The sequence below is a fragment of the Anoplophora glabripennis genome, unplaced genomic scaffold (assembly GCF_000390285.2).
Source record: "Anoplophora glabripennis isolate ALB-LARVAE unplaced genomic scaffold, Agla_2.0 scaffold687, whole genome shotgun sequence".
NCBI classification, from domain to species: domain Eukaryota; kingdom Metazoa; phylum Arthropoda; class Insecta; order Coleoptera; family Cerambycidae; genus Anoplophora; species Anoplophora glabripennis.
The window spans coordinates 231,993-245,624 of NW_019416786.1; the positions used below are offsets into that span (position 1 = coordinate 231,993).

General features: G+C 30.8%; 1 protein-coding gene across 11 annotated transcripts in view; it reads right to left on the reverse strand.

The window, feature by feature from the left end:
• LOC108912913 (calcium-activated potassium channel slowpoke) overlaps positions 1-1,177 on the reverse strand; it is a 200,782-nt gene extending 199,605 nt beyond the window's left edge. For all 11 annotated transcript variants that reach the window (XM_018718340.2, XM_018718326.2, XM_023455449.1 and 8 more), the window contains exon 1: positions 800-1,177. In XM_018718340.2, coding sequence (XP_018573856.1) covers positions 800-1,081 — 282 coding nt within the window. In that variant the 5' untranslated portion in view covers positions 1,082-1,177. The remainder of the gene's footprint in view (positions 1-799) is intronic.
• Positions 1,178-13,632: the final 12,455 nt, after the last annotated feature.

Here is a 13,632-nt window from a genome sequence, read left to right on the forward strand (position 1 = left end):
AAATTATTTCAGGTTTGTTTAAATATACCATTAAATCTTCATTTATAAAATTACAAAAGAGAAATAAATGTTTATTTGGTTATTCAGTCCATCTCTCTTTTAAGAATCTTTTCACTTTGAATCGATAGAAATTCATAAAATATTCAGATAGCAGCTAGGTTTTTATTGATCATTCGTAACTATGTACTACTAACATCTAAAAAACACTACTTCAACTAAATTGAAAGTTGATGATTAAATGAAATGGAATGGTTATAACTACTTTTTTTTAAGTCGCTTTAAAGAATGAAATAACATTTACCAAAGCCAGCGTGTTATCAATATTTTTGTTAAAGAAAAATATGCTCTTCCAATAAATTCTTAGTAAAAAGCTTGAAATGGTAAGTAATTCATAGAAAATATTAGTAATGGCGTAAAATCAGAATAATTAATAAGTTCGTTTTAGAGACCTATTTATTGACCGGCAAAGAACAAAAATAAAATCACTTTTTGTAAACATTTTTATATTCTACAGCATATAATCGTGATTTTTACATGCAAATTTGAATCCAAAACTGATGACACTAATGTATTTTAGCAATGGGTTGCGCATGTCAAATCAAAAAACACGATAGAAATAAACTTGTTCATTGTTGTCACAACAAATATCAAATGGCAACTAAATAGAAAATGACTCAATTCATTTAAGAAATATTCATGGAGTTACTAAAATTTGTAATTAACATGTCGGCATTTGCCAATAAAAACAATGCGTAGTAAGTAGCTGTCGATATCTGTAAAGATATGATCCGCTCCTTACCAGGATTCTCCCTGTCGTGGTCTGCCCTGAAATCAGCTCTCCTGCCCAGTCCTTGGCCTCCGTCATGAAAGTACCCTCGAATTCCTGCTTGTTCTGCCTCGCGGCCTTCTGCTCCTTCTGCTTGGGATCGTTGGGCCCGAGGTCCGCCTCCTTCCGGCAGCACAAGAAGGCGAAGAGCCTCCATATCAGGACGATGAGCAATCCCGCCAAGAAGGTGCAAATGGAGGAAAGCAGGAAACACCAATATTTTCGCTCAGCCAGGCACGGGTCCTCGCACTTCATACCGCGCTCCGCGCCCTCGTCGGTGGAGTCATCCACGGTCGATCGCTATCGCCGCTATTTGTCAACGGGGTGGTCGCATTAGGCAGCGCGACGACTACGACGTCCTGAAAACAACTGAGTGTTCCGCCGATGCCTGTAGCACGCTCACTCGCGAACCCAGCAGAGCGCTGTTGTCGCGAGCCCGTGAAAATGTCCCGGTTTGGGGAATAGTTTTCTAATCGATTACTATAATGCTATAGACTATTATTTTCCAATTATATAAGTAATAGATAGATACAGATATTGTATTTGTAATGTAAGATGTTAGAAGGGTAAAATATTTTTTCAAAAATAAATGTTAAGTATTAGTTGAGGGCATAATCAAGAATATTTGTTTTTGACTTCACCGAGGTTGGTGAAAGAATTTCAATAGTATGGGTTGAAAAAGAGGGTGATAATGTAGAGAAATAAAACAATCATTTATATTGTCTGTTAATATTTATTTGTGTCATTTTTAATTACTCTTTTTATTTAATTGAATACTCCTGTCATACTGAAAAGGAATAAGTCCCTTTCACCAAAAAGACCAGTTTAGGAGTTGATTTTATCAATTTAATTTTAAAAGTGAAACAGAATGTCTAAGACCTACAATGTGGTTAAAACTTGCAAAAAGCTCCCGTAGGCACAATGAAAGTATTAGCAGTGGTCGCCACCATGCGGATGAAAGCAAATTTTACATAATGATATTGAAGGAAACAACTACTCCACGGGCTATATACCTCGACTAGCACTTAATTACTCGCTAACTCAGCCGGGTTTGATCAGTTCATGGGGCCTCCTCCTGCCCTGACTGGGTCCCGCCGGCAAAGGCCCTTTCTTCTGGCTTTTTTTTTCTTCACCGGCTCGTCTGAGTAAACCTCCGGGGGTGTCGTGTCCAGTCAACCGCGACCCCAATGAATGATCTAACTACTTTGTTGATTAAATCCAGGAATAGATCAAGTAAAAGTAAAAGATGTAACCACCAAATGTAGCATTTGGTGATCACCGCCACTAAATGCCTAAGACCTACAAAGCGGCTAAAATTGTGAAAAAGCGCCCTTATTGTTGGTACTATGAAAGCATAACCAGTGTCGCCATTATGCGGACGATATGATATTGCAGAAAATAACTATCTATAGGCTAAATGCCCCGAGGAGCATTGAATTACATCAACAACTGTATTAAATACAGCTAGAATAATAATAATTTAATATGACAGTGCTGGTGTAATTCAATGATAGCGGTGTTGTAGAATAGTTGTTTCCTGCAATATCATTACTCCAAATTTAATTTTGACTAACCTTGAAAGAACTACACAACTGATTTTCGAAAAACTCTGTTTTCGTTATTAAGTTAGTTAGTATTTGTTCTGTTATCTATCTACAACAACTACCAAAGTTAAAGGAATTATTTGAAATGCATCATTTAGCAAAATAAACGCGAACCTTTTAATTTTGATAGTCCTTATCGTATTACTTTAATTTCTCAAAATTCTTGTGTTGTTCCATTGCATAATATGACCGCCTTGCATGTTTACAAATTCGAATTTTCAAATTCTCCCTTCCTATGAGTCCCAATGATCTCCGACCGCAACTTTAAAGAACTCGAAATTTTACCAACATAATGTTTAGTCCATTCACAAGGTATATTATAGAACAAGTTTATAATAAAATTGGAAAATATTATTAGGTGCCTACTATTAAACCTGTTACCAATTCCTTTTTAATTTTTCAGAAAAACCTTGGCTAAACGGTATTTTTACTGTTCGTTTTGAAAGTTTCTAGAAACATTAGCTTTGTAATTTGTTGCAGTAATTATTATTAGCGATCGTGAAGAATTATTTATTTTTTCAGTGCAATACCTATATATCTGGAAAAGGAAAACTAAATTTATAAAAATTAACCCACTGATTGACCCATTTGACACAAGGGGTTATTTATTTAACATTTGTCTTTTAAGTGTGAATTATACATGGTTCAAAATTTGTTAATACATTTTGAAATAACTTGATAAACATGTCATAAAACAATNGAAGATATATTTTTTTATACCTTACAAGTTTTTTTAAATTTAGATAATTCCTCATTGTTACTAATTTATTTATATTAGACATTTTGGTTTTCATTTCATGTTTTCACAGGTTTCATCAGTTATAAAAGTAAATGAATAAATTATATAATTCTGTATCATCAAACTGTCATTCACTGTATACTCAGTAATCCACAATAAAATTATCTCAGTAATTACATTAATATACGTTTTTAGATCTCATACAGAACTATAACGTTATCATTATACAAATAATTTTGTTTAATTTCATAATTTATGTGTTAAGAAAAGTTATCTAATGCAGACCGTATGCAATCTATTAAATTGAAGTCTGTAGAACTGAAATTTAAAAAAATTCTAAACAGGAATACAATAATTCAAATTTGAAAACAAATAAATTAAAAATTGTGGGATCTAATTGGTTCGAAATTATGCGATTTCAAGGTATCACCTCCTTTAAATTATCATAGTGAAAGGACATAGTTTTGGTGACCCAAGCTCTTTTCTAATTACTGCTAACGACATTACATACGATATGACAAAATATGCATCAAATTAAATGATTTCATAAACAAATTATTTTTCGATCACTTCCAATTTAACTGAAACAATTTTATAAATTTAAATAGCACATCATGTATAATTTTCGCCACATTTCTGTTCAAAATTACGTTTTAAACACCTGTGTTATTTCAGTTAAAATTTATTTCATCAAAACCTATTTTTTTTTATCTTCTTAATTGCCTATCACTTAATTTTACTTAAAAATTTACTAGAAAATTTTAGTTTTAACCAGGCACATATAATTTTTTTGTTTATGGTTACTTAAAGATTGGTTGTGATTTTTTAATATAACTTTTTTTTAACAAATGACAAATGTGGTTTGTAGTTCGTGTCAGTTAAACATAAATTTTGTTATGTATCTAGTTTATTTTTGAAACTGTCATTAAATAATGAACAAGAAAACAAAAATAGTAAATATTATGAGGTATACTAATTAAAAATAAAAAAAATGTTTTACGAAAAACGAAATATTTTATAATTTGTTTTTCAGAACTAATTGTTCTGCGGATTTGTTAAGTTCTGATGCTATGCCACTGTATCTAATATAATAAGTAAATTTTTGTTGAACGCGGTATATTTTGTGTTAGTTTTACATTACTGTAATATTACAATTTGAAATATTTTATTCCAAAAGGAATTTTGATATTTGTGAAGTTTTCTGCCCTTCAAGGCAAAGCAACGTATATATAGTATACATATATATGTAAGTAAGCGGATGTAAATTGAGAAATCAAATTGTTTGTACTCAATTTTTGATTTTTGGGAACATGCTCAGATATGTTGACTTTTCTTTCAAGAATCATTCTCTTAACTTATGTCACACTTATGTCGCAAGAATGTTCAAAATGATCTTTGTCAAAAGATCAAATGGTTTCTGTCCTAAACTAAAATTAAATTATTGTCTGTAGAAGATATCTACTGTATACAACTCTCGTTATTTTGTTGCTTAACGCATGCTGTTTATAAACAAATTTCATAAATGAATTTGAAAACCGTTTAACCGTTTATCAAGAAGTTGGTGAAGATCACGTTAAGCAGTTAATTAAACATTTTTTTTAACTGGAATAAATTATAAAAGCTTTTCATTGAATTTATTGACTATTAATAGCCCGATTTGAAAAATTATTTTACCGTTGTGTAAAGGATAAAAAGACCTCTAAAATTACACCCAATACCATTTAAAATCTTTTATTTTACCTTTTTTACTTGCCATTGGATCAGTGCGACGTAGGTTATAAGATTGGTTTTCAAAAATAAAATTTGATATGTTCCAACATTTTATTGCCAGAATAAAAGATAAAATATAAATAATTCTATTCTGTACCTTACACTTATCTACTCTGTGTGTATATTCATTATTTTCGTCATTTTTGAGATATTAGTAACTGTGGAAATCTTAGATTTGTACTAAATATCTGTTTCCTTTAACACGTGGTTTGCGAAAATCTTCAAAACAAGAAGTTTTTATCTTATTGGAACACTATAATATCATTAAAACCCTATATCGTTAAAATATACCTATATCATAAAGCAAATAGAGTTTTTCCTTCCTTTTAGGGTCGGGAGTTAAATTAAAAAGGTTGCCCCTTCTGTCTTTAACATTAACCGCATTTGTATAATAAGAAAACCAGGTATGTGAGAATAGATATCAGAATATGTTCTTGTGAGTTTTTAAATTTTATAGTTTTCACCACAAAAAAAATTTCAAAAGATTAATTTAATTTCACTAGTACCGCGCTTGAAGAAAATCAGAGGAACTAGACGGCAACGCTACTCAGCTTCGACGATGCGACAATCAATAATACTGAGACGCCCAGTGCCAGAGAGCGCACGCCAAAAGCTTATTCGGTGGCGGCCATTCTTAGTCCTCTTCGATCTATTTGCTACTCGTGGCTGGCACACACTGTTCGTAACGAAGCATGCACCTGTTGACGAATTTGCTTTACAGAGGCTTGATCTCAAAGCTAACCTCAAAATACTATTGTACTTGCTGGTAGTTGCGCGTTGGCGTGGCGCTGGGGTGATCTTACTTGAAAAAATTAAGACCAAAAACATCGACTTAAAACTGAATATCGGAGTAAGTTTTTTTGTACCCTTATAGGATGTATTGCTTTTACAGTAGGTCCTAAAAGGACAAAGACTTCATTTGTAGTAATGATTTCAATAAGCTGAGCTGAGTACTTTTAGTGTAAAGGTACCTAGTCCATCAATTTCACGTATGGCGAAAAAGTTACTAAATGCCTGAGTTTTTCCCCACACTTGGCAAGTCTATGACTTTTGATCTAAGATGTCACTAATTAATAAGTCACGCTATTAACCATCGCCATAGGCGAAAACAATGAGACTGTCATTATGCCGTGTTTAATTTGGACGCTTTCAAGATAGAGGGTTATAAGTTAAAACAATTTTAATTAACTCCCCTGCTTCCAACATAACTGAGTGGACATTTTACACACGTCTGTAACTGTGAGCAGTATTGGTTAAAAAAATCGAGGCCAAACGAAGGAATAAGAAACAGTACCTCATCTTTCCTGTCCCCCCATTTGTACTACACACTTATACGAGTAGTTGAGAGGTATGCTGTTTTTTTTTTTTGGATGAAACTGTTATTCGCGAATTTTTTCTCCAGTAAAATCTTGATTTAGTACTTGGTTATGGAAATTGTAGCGTATCTAGTTATTTGACAGGACTAATACTAGGTCTTGGAAGAAACAGTGTCAAGTATTGACAAGTGCTGTGTTGTTTATTTATACAGTATACAGTGTGTTCCTTTAAACTCTCTACAAATGGGTAACTTTTTAATTTAATTTAATCAATTTTCGAAAAAAGTATTCTTTATAAAAAGTTCTGGTATTAAACTTTCCAAACTTGAGATAGCATATGGCCAAAAATTGAAAAAAATCATAGGGAGAAGTACAATTAATTTTTATTTTCGAGAAACATATAATGATTAAATGTTACTTGGAATTAAAAATTAAGTCTGAGTTTAGATTAGTAACGTCCTTCTATTTTTTTTGTCCATTTAGGTTCTCTACAAATAGGTAACTTTTTTATTATCAATTTGATGAAAAAAAGATATTCGTTATAAAAAGTTATGCTTTTTGAAAAAACGGTATTAAATTTTTCACATTTGAGATACAGGGTTGCCAAAAATGAAAAATCAAGCTAAGAAGTTGAATATGAAACTTTGTTTTCCGGCAATTTTGAAACAAGATATTTTCCAAGCTTCGCTATCTGGAAATAGTCACTGATTAATTACACCAAAAAGACCTTTGGATGAATAGATGACGCCGCAAATAAATTACATTCAATAATATAATATTGTAAATGTTTCTTTTTCAAATACACAAAACAATTTCAATAGTGAACATTAAATGAAAATAATTTAAATGCATTTTTTCATCACTGCACATTAGCCTCCACATATCCAACGTCACTTTCCATACAAGTGACCGTTCTTGTGGAAATTATTTTAAAACATTTCTAATAATGACAGGAGTTATTGTATCTTTTATTGTTTCCCTGATTACTCTCTCCAAATGGTCAATATTTTGAAAAGGCCCTTGCAGGTATATCTTCTAAATAGCTTTATAAAAGAAAATACGAGGTGGGTCAGATCCGGTGACTTAGTGGGCCAGAAAATGTGAGAATATCTATCAATTATTTTTCCATTCAAAAGGTTACTTAGATATTACCCTACATCATTTGTACTGTGGCATGGTGCCACAACTATTGTCGTCTGTGATGTATAAATCACGAATAAAATCTTATAAGAAAAGTATTTAAGAAATTTAGATAACGTTTACTATTTAATGTTTTTCACGAAAAAATAATGGTCCAATTACTCCATCTTTATAAATCCCACACCACACATTTGTTTTAAATGAGTACTCATCACGAGTTCGAATAGCAAAATTAGGATTAACATCACTCCACCAACGACAATTTTGAGAACACACTGCCCCATTGAAACTGAACGTTGCTTCGTCGGAAAAAATACTATTTCTAGCTATAAAAGGATCATTTTCTAACTCTCCTTGTATAAAAGAACTAAATTTGGATAATCGATCAGAGTCGCCCGGCTTCAAGGTATGTATAAATTTAGGTTTGTAAGGCCGAAATTTGTTCAGTTTTAATATTTCTTAAATTGTCGTATTACTTACATAATTTGGTAATGTTGCTGATCTTTTGCGGATATTCTAAAAAATTGCCGGAAAACAAAGTCTTATATGCACGTTCTAAGCTTTTTCATTTTTGGCCACCCTGTATATGCTAACTCAAATGTGAAAAATTAAATACAATTTTTTCAAAAAGCAGAACTTTTTATAAAGAATATCTTTTTTTCAAATTGATAATAAAAAAGTTACCTATTTGTAGAGAATCTAAATGGACAAAAAAAAATAGAAGGATGTTACGAATCTAAAACTAGACTTTAATTTTAATTCCAAGTAACATTTTCCCATTACATTCTTCTATAAAAATTTTTAATTTTTGGCCGCCCTGTATGTGCATCTCAAGTGTGAGAAGTCTAATGCCATTTTTTCAAAAAGCGAAACTTTTTATAAATAATACCTTTTTTGTGTAAAATTGATAATAAAAAAATGTTACCCATTTGTATAGAACTTAAAGGGACAAAGGGACACACTGTATATTTAAAGAGTTATGGATACTCAACAAAATGTGATGATATAACTCTATAAACTTATGCAAAATTTTAGTTTGGCATGTTCGAAGTTCAATATGAAATTATTAATAAATATCATTTTTAAAATCTTAACTTTAATACACTGTATCTTGAAAATGGAATGTCCAGATTCAAGTTCTGAGGAAATTATTATTTATTTTATTATTATTTTCCCCCATGTAATCTGTGGTTAAAAGGTTGACCTACTAATAATTTGTGACAACCCGTACGTTAATGTTAAGGAGGTGCAATGAAAGTCTGTAATTTTAACATTCCAGTAATATACAGGGTGTCCCGCATAAGAACTGATACAGTACAGGCAATGAATTTATCTTTCAAACTTGTCGGTTAGTAATAAAATTATTATTTTTTCAACAATTGCCTCTGATTGTTGTTGAAAACATATTAATTATTATTTTTATTATTTATTTGTGATTTTTACTTAATGCAATATTCGCTTATTTAAAAACTATCTAGGTAACTACTTCCTTTCTTTTTGCAGAATTAGGAGAGAAATGAAGTAAAATTTATTTTGTCAATTGTTAAATTTGAAAGATAAAGCCTACTACTGACTTTTTGATTATTTTCTAATGAACACTATTAAAATCTTGTGTCAGTTAATACGGGTTTTCTTGAAAACATGAATTTTTTTAAAATTTAACAGGAGTAAAAAAATTTAAATTAAATTCTGCTGTGAATTAAAATTACTATTTTTCAATTCGGTCAATGTAAAAAAAGTTCGGTACAATATTAGGGGTGAGTCATCCCCAATGAACACCTTGCAGTGCTTCAATTAACTTTAAATCATAGCCAAAGAAGACCAGTGATAAACCTAAATCATGTACCAAATTTGGTTCTTCTACGGTAAAGTGTTGTAGAGATATTAATTTTTCTCGTAATTTAGGGCCCCACTTTGGGGGCTAATAACTCCTAAGGTAAGTTTGGTTAAATTACAATATTTTGGACACTCCTACATGCACCTGCTCTGTGTCGGTTCTTATGCGGGACACCTTGTATAGCTATATTAGCAAGATAAAAATACTTGAATTATCTTTAGATATCTTCAGAAAAAAAGGCTCATTGTTTTTGTCTTGTGTTAAAAGAGTATTCCATAATACTCCTCTTTACTGTACTATTTAATAAGAACAGCTGTTTCCAATAACTATGTAGTTCGAATGAATCGTTAAGAGAACTGGAAACAACAAAGCCATATGTGGATTCTAAAATTATTGATGTTCTTTGACTGCAGTGATATTAGTAAGGTTATAATTTATGACACTTCGCAGCTGCTACAAGTTTGAATGGTTACTATTGTTGCTTACAACTTATAAACCATCGAGCGTATGTATTATTGGGCAGCTTTAAGCCTGGTTGGCATAGTGAAAGACTCGACTTGTTTAGGTTGAACAAAATTTAGGTATATTAGTTTCTTTTTATTTCAAGTCACTGCGTGTATAAATTAATCAAAGTTCAATACGTTTAATACTCGTATTAATGTTTCTCACACCGTTCAATAACGTTAATTTATATTATATATATAATATAATTTTTATTATTTATATTATATTTCTTACTATATATTACTTACCTACTCTAATGAATGCGATTCATTTAGGTGGTTAAAACATTATGCTGCATTATTATTCGTATATTTATGTATATCATATACAGTCAAGACAAAATATTAGGATTAATACATTTTTAAATGTAACAATACATTGCAAAACCATTGGAATGATGAAGAAAGTAAATTTCTAGAATTTTTATTAGTGTACAATTTGAATTCGATTATCTGGCGAATGCGCCAGTAATATGACAATAGAAGGATTTAAGAATAGAAATACTTGCTTGGAAAACGTAAAAATGAAATAAAGCGAATACACATTCTGGTATGATTTTAAGATAAGGATAATGCAAGGATTTGCTTGGATAATTCATTTATGCATAACTGTGTTTGTCGTCAAAATTTCCAACCAAAAGTTACAATGTGTACCACCAACATCGTAATTGATTTATTACAACTAACTTTTTCCATATTTCATTAATTTTTTTTTAATTACTATATTTATTTAACTTATAGAAAACTATAAACATTTCAAGGAACATTATATCCAGGAAGATGGCATAAAAATTTTAAAATACTGGTAGGTAATATTTATTTTTCTCAAAATAAATTTTAGTGTCGTTTGTTTCTGAGGCAGATTTTTAACAGCTTCTAATTCAAAAATGGAACATTTTAAAACAAATGATGAGCATACGAAAAATTTTCTTTATATAAAAAAAAAACAGAAAAAGCTATGTCGTCTTTTATAATACTAATTTTGGATCATATTTTTAAAAGGTCATACCGTTTTCGTATTCCATTGTGCCATTACAGTGTATATATCGTTATGAAACACCCTGTATACATACGTAGTTTGATTCCTTTGAGACGGAAACGTCTTTGTAAAATGTTTTTCTATGATCCGATTTGCTTAGTCTGTTTTTAAGGTTTAAAGAATTCCAATTACCTAGTCATAGTTGTTTTTAAAGCTGGCGATTTATAGACAAGAAATCGCATTTTTAGTAAGACAATGATAAAACAAAAAGATCCATCTAGAAAAATTATCTCTTGAAGCTATTTTCACTTCAAAACCTTGCTCTTTAATGTGTTACTGAATTAAGCTTGAAAAAAGAGTAGATACTTAAGGTGATACAGGCTTACTAATTATTCTGTATTATTGTGGTTTTCAAGGTGCTGTTATTATTGTGGTTTACTGTTTACATAAGTCTTAATGTCTTAATGGCCTATATAATGTCTATAATAATGTTAAATATTGTTTTAATTTATGATGAATTGATGAAGCAAGATAAACTGAATTAGACCGAGTAAAATCGACCAATAAGAAAGTTTCGCAAAGATAATCTGTATTATAGTAATTTTTCTTATTAATTTTAAAATATCATAGGCCAACTTAATAAAATTTGTTTTGCTAACACGATTTTATTAGCTGGCTTTTACTAACAAGAGAGCGCCTTCTTACGGTAAATAGATACATCTTTTCGTCTAAAAATAGATAAATAATTTATTTCATGAGGTAATTGACTTGAGGACTACCTATTAACGTTTACAAATAATTGATCCATGGCAAAGTAAAAATTGTCAAATATTGTAAATTAATATATGCATGTGAAGAGTAGGTATGTATGTAACTTTGGCTTTTAAGGTTAAGGAGGTGCAATGAAAGTCTGTAATTTTAACATTCCAGTAATATACAGGGTGTCCCGCATAAGAACTGATACAGTACAGGTGTAAAATATTGAAGAACCAAATTTGGTACAAGATTTAGGTTAATTACTGGGCTTCTTTGACTATGATTTAAAGTTAATTGATGCACTGCAAGGTGTTCATTGGGGATGACTCACCCCTAAAATTGTACCGAACATTTTTTCATTGATCGAATTGAAAAATAATAATATTAATTCACTGCAGAATTTAATTTTTTTACTCTTGTTTAATTTTAAAAAACTATGGTTTAAAAAAAAAACGTATTAACTGAAACAAGATTTTAACAGTGTTTATTAGAAAATAATCGAAAAGTCAGTAGTNTAAAAATAGATAAATAATTTATTTCATGAGGTAATTGACTTGAGGACTACCTATTAACGTTTACAAATAATTGATCCATGGCAAAGTAAAAATTATAAAATATTGAAAATGAATATATGCATGTGAAGAGTAGGTATGTATGTAACTTTGGCTTATATTTTTTGTTTTATATGTATTTAGAAAGTTAAAACTAAAAAGCGAGGCTGTCTAATTATAGATATCTTATTTTTATTTGTAATTTTTTAAATATGAAAGAAACATTTAAAGGCAAATTTAAAATATGGCAAAAAATCACTAATCAATGTCTAAAAAGTCACTTATTTGTAGTATAAAAAGAAATTTGCTGGATATTGTCATAAAACTCATCGTCATATTAAGTTGATAACCTAAGAACTGCGAAAAATGGGGAAAAAATGTACTGTAGCTACCCGTAATAAGATGATCTTGCAACAATACATAAAAAAGTTAAGAAAACATTTTTTGACCCCTAAATATAGACTCCTTTAGCAAAGTACATATTTTTTATTATAACCCTTCTGGAGCCTATTTAAAATAGATATCTTCTTATGTTTTTCTTTGAATGTTAGGTAGGTAGATATTGTTGATGATTGATGGTTTTCAGTATCAGGATTTTCTTCAAAATTATGTTCCTCAACTTTTTGAAAATGATCCTTAGTTGTTAGACAACCAATGTAGTTCTTGCACGATGGTGTAGGTACTCATATTTTCGACAAAATATTTTTACTCAGTGAAATTCGAAAAGTGAGATAGACCGGACGAGAAGGATCGGTAGCTTGGCTACCGCACTCTTCTAACTTAAATCCTATGGACTTTTTTATGGAGACATTTAAAAAATTAAGTGGACCGTGCTGATGTGGAAACTACTGATGATTCATGTGAACGCATTACAGTTGCTGTTAATAATTTGCAATTGCAAAACCAGCCAGAGGAAGGAACATTAATCGGTGGAGAACATTTTGAGCAGTTGTAACATCAAGTAAGTAAATAGCAAGTACATTTTTTTATTACATTAAGTAACATTTTCTGACTGTATTTAACAATAGCAGGAATTAGTAACAGTAAAAAAATAAAATCGTGCATTGAAATGACTAATATAAAACAGCTATGAAAAAATTCTGTTTATTATCAGTAACTGTAAATTATGGATACATTATAGTAGTGATAAATTAAGTTGAGATAGTCTCTATTTACTTTTAATACAGGTTCCACTGTAGCTACATACACTAGGTACAGAAATTAAGGGATATTAAAAAAATCCGGAATCGCCATGGCAATGACAGATGTTCTCTCGTTTGGCGTCGTATCGTGAGGAACGTGATACTGATAATTTTACGCGGCGAATTACGTCTTTTAATGACGGTTCAGTTATGGTATGGGCAAGCGTATCCATTAATACCAGAATTCAGTTGGTATCTAATCATTCCCATCATTGACTTCCGAAAGGTACATCACCGAAATCCTTGAACCACACGTCCTGCCCATGCGTAAAACCATGCGAAATCGTTTCATTCTCATGTAGGATAATGCTCTTCTGCATACCGCAAAACGTATGAGAAAATACGCCAACAACGTGGTAACTCTCAACAACTCACCTATGAGTCCCGACTTGAACCCCATTGGGCATGT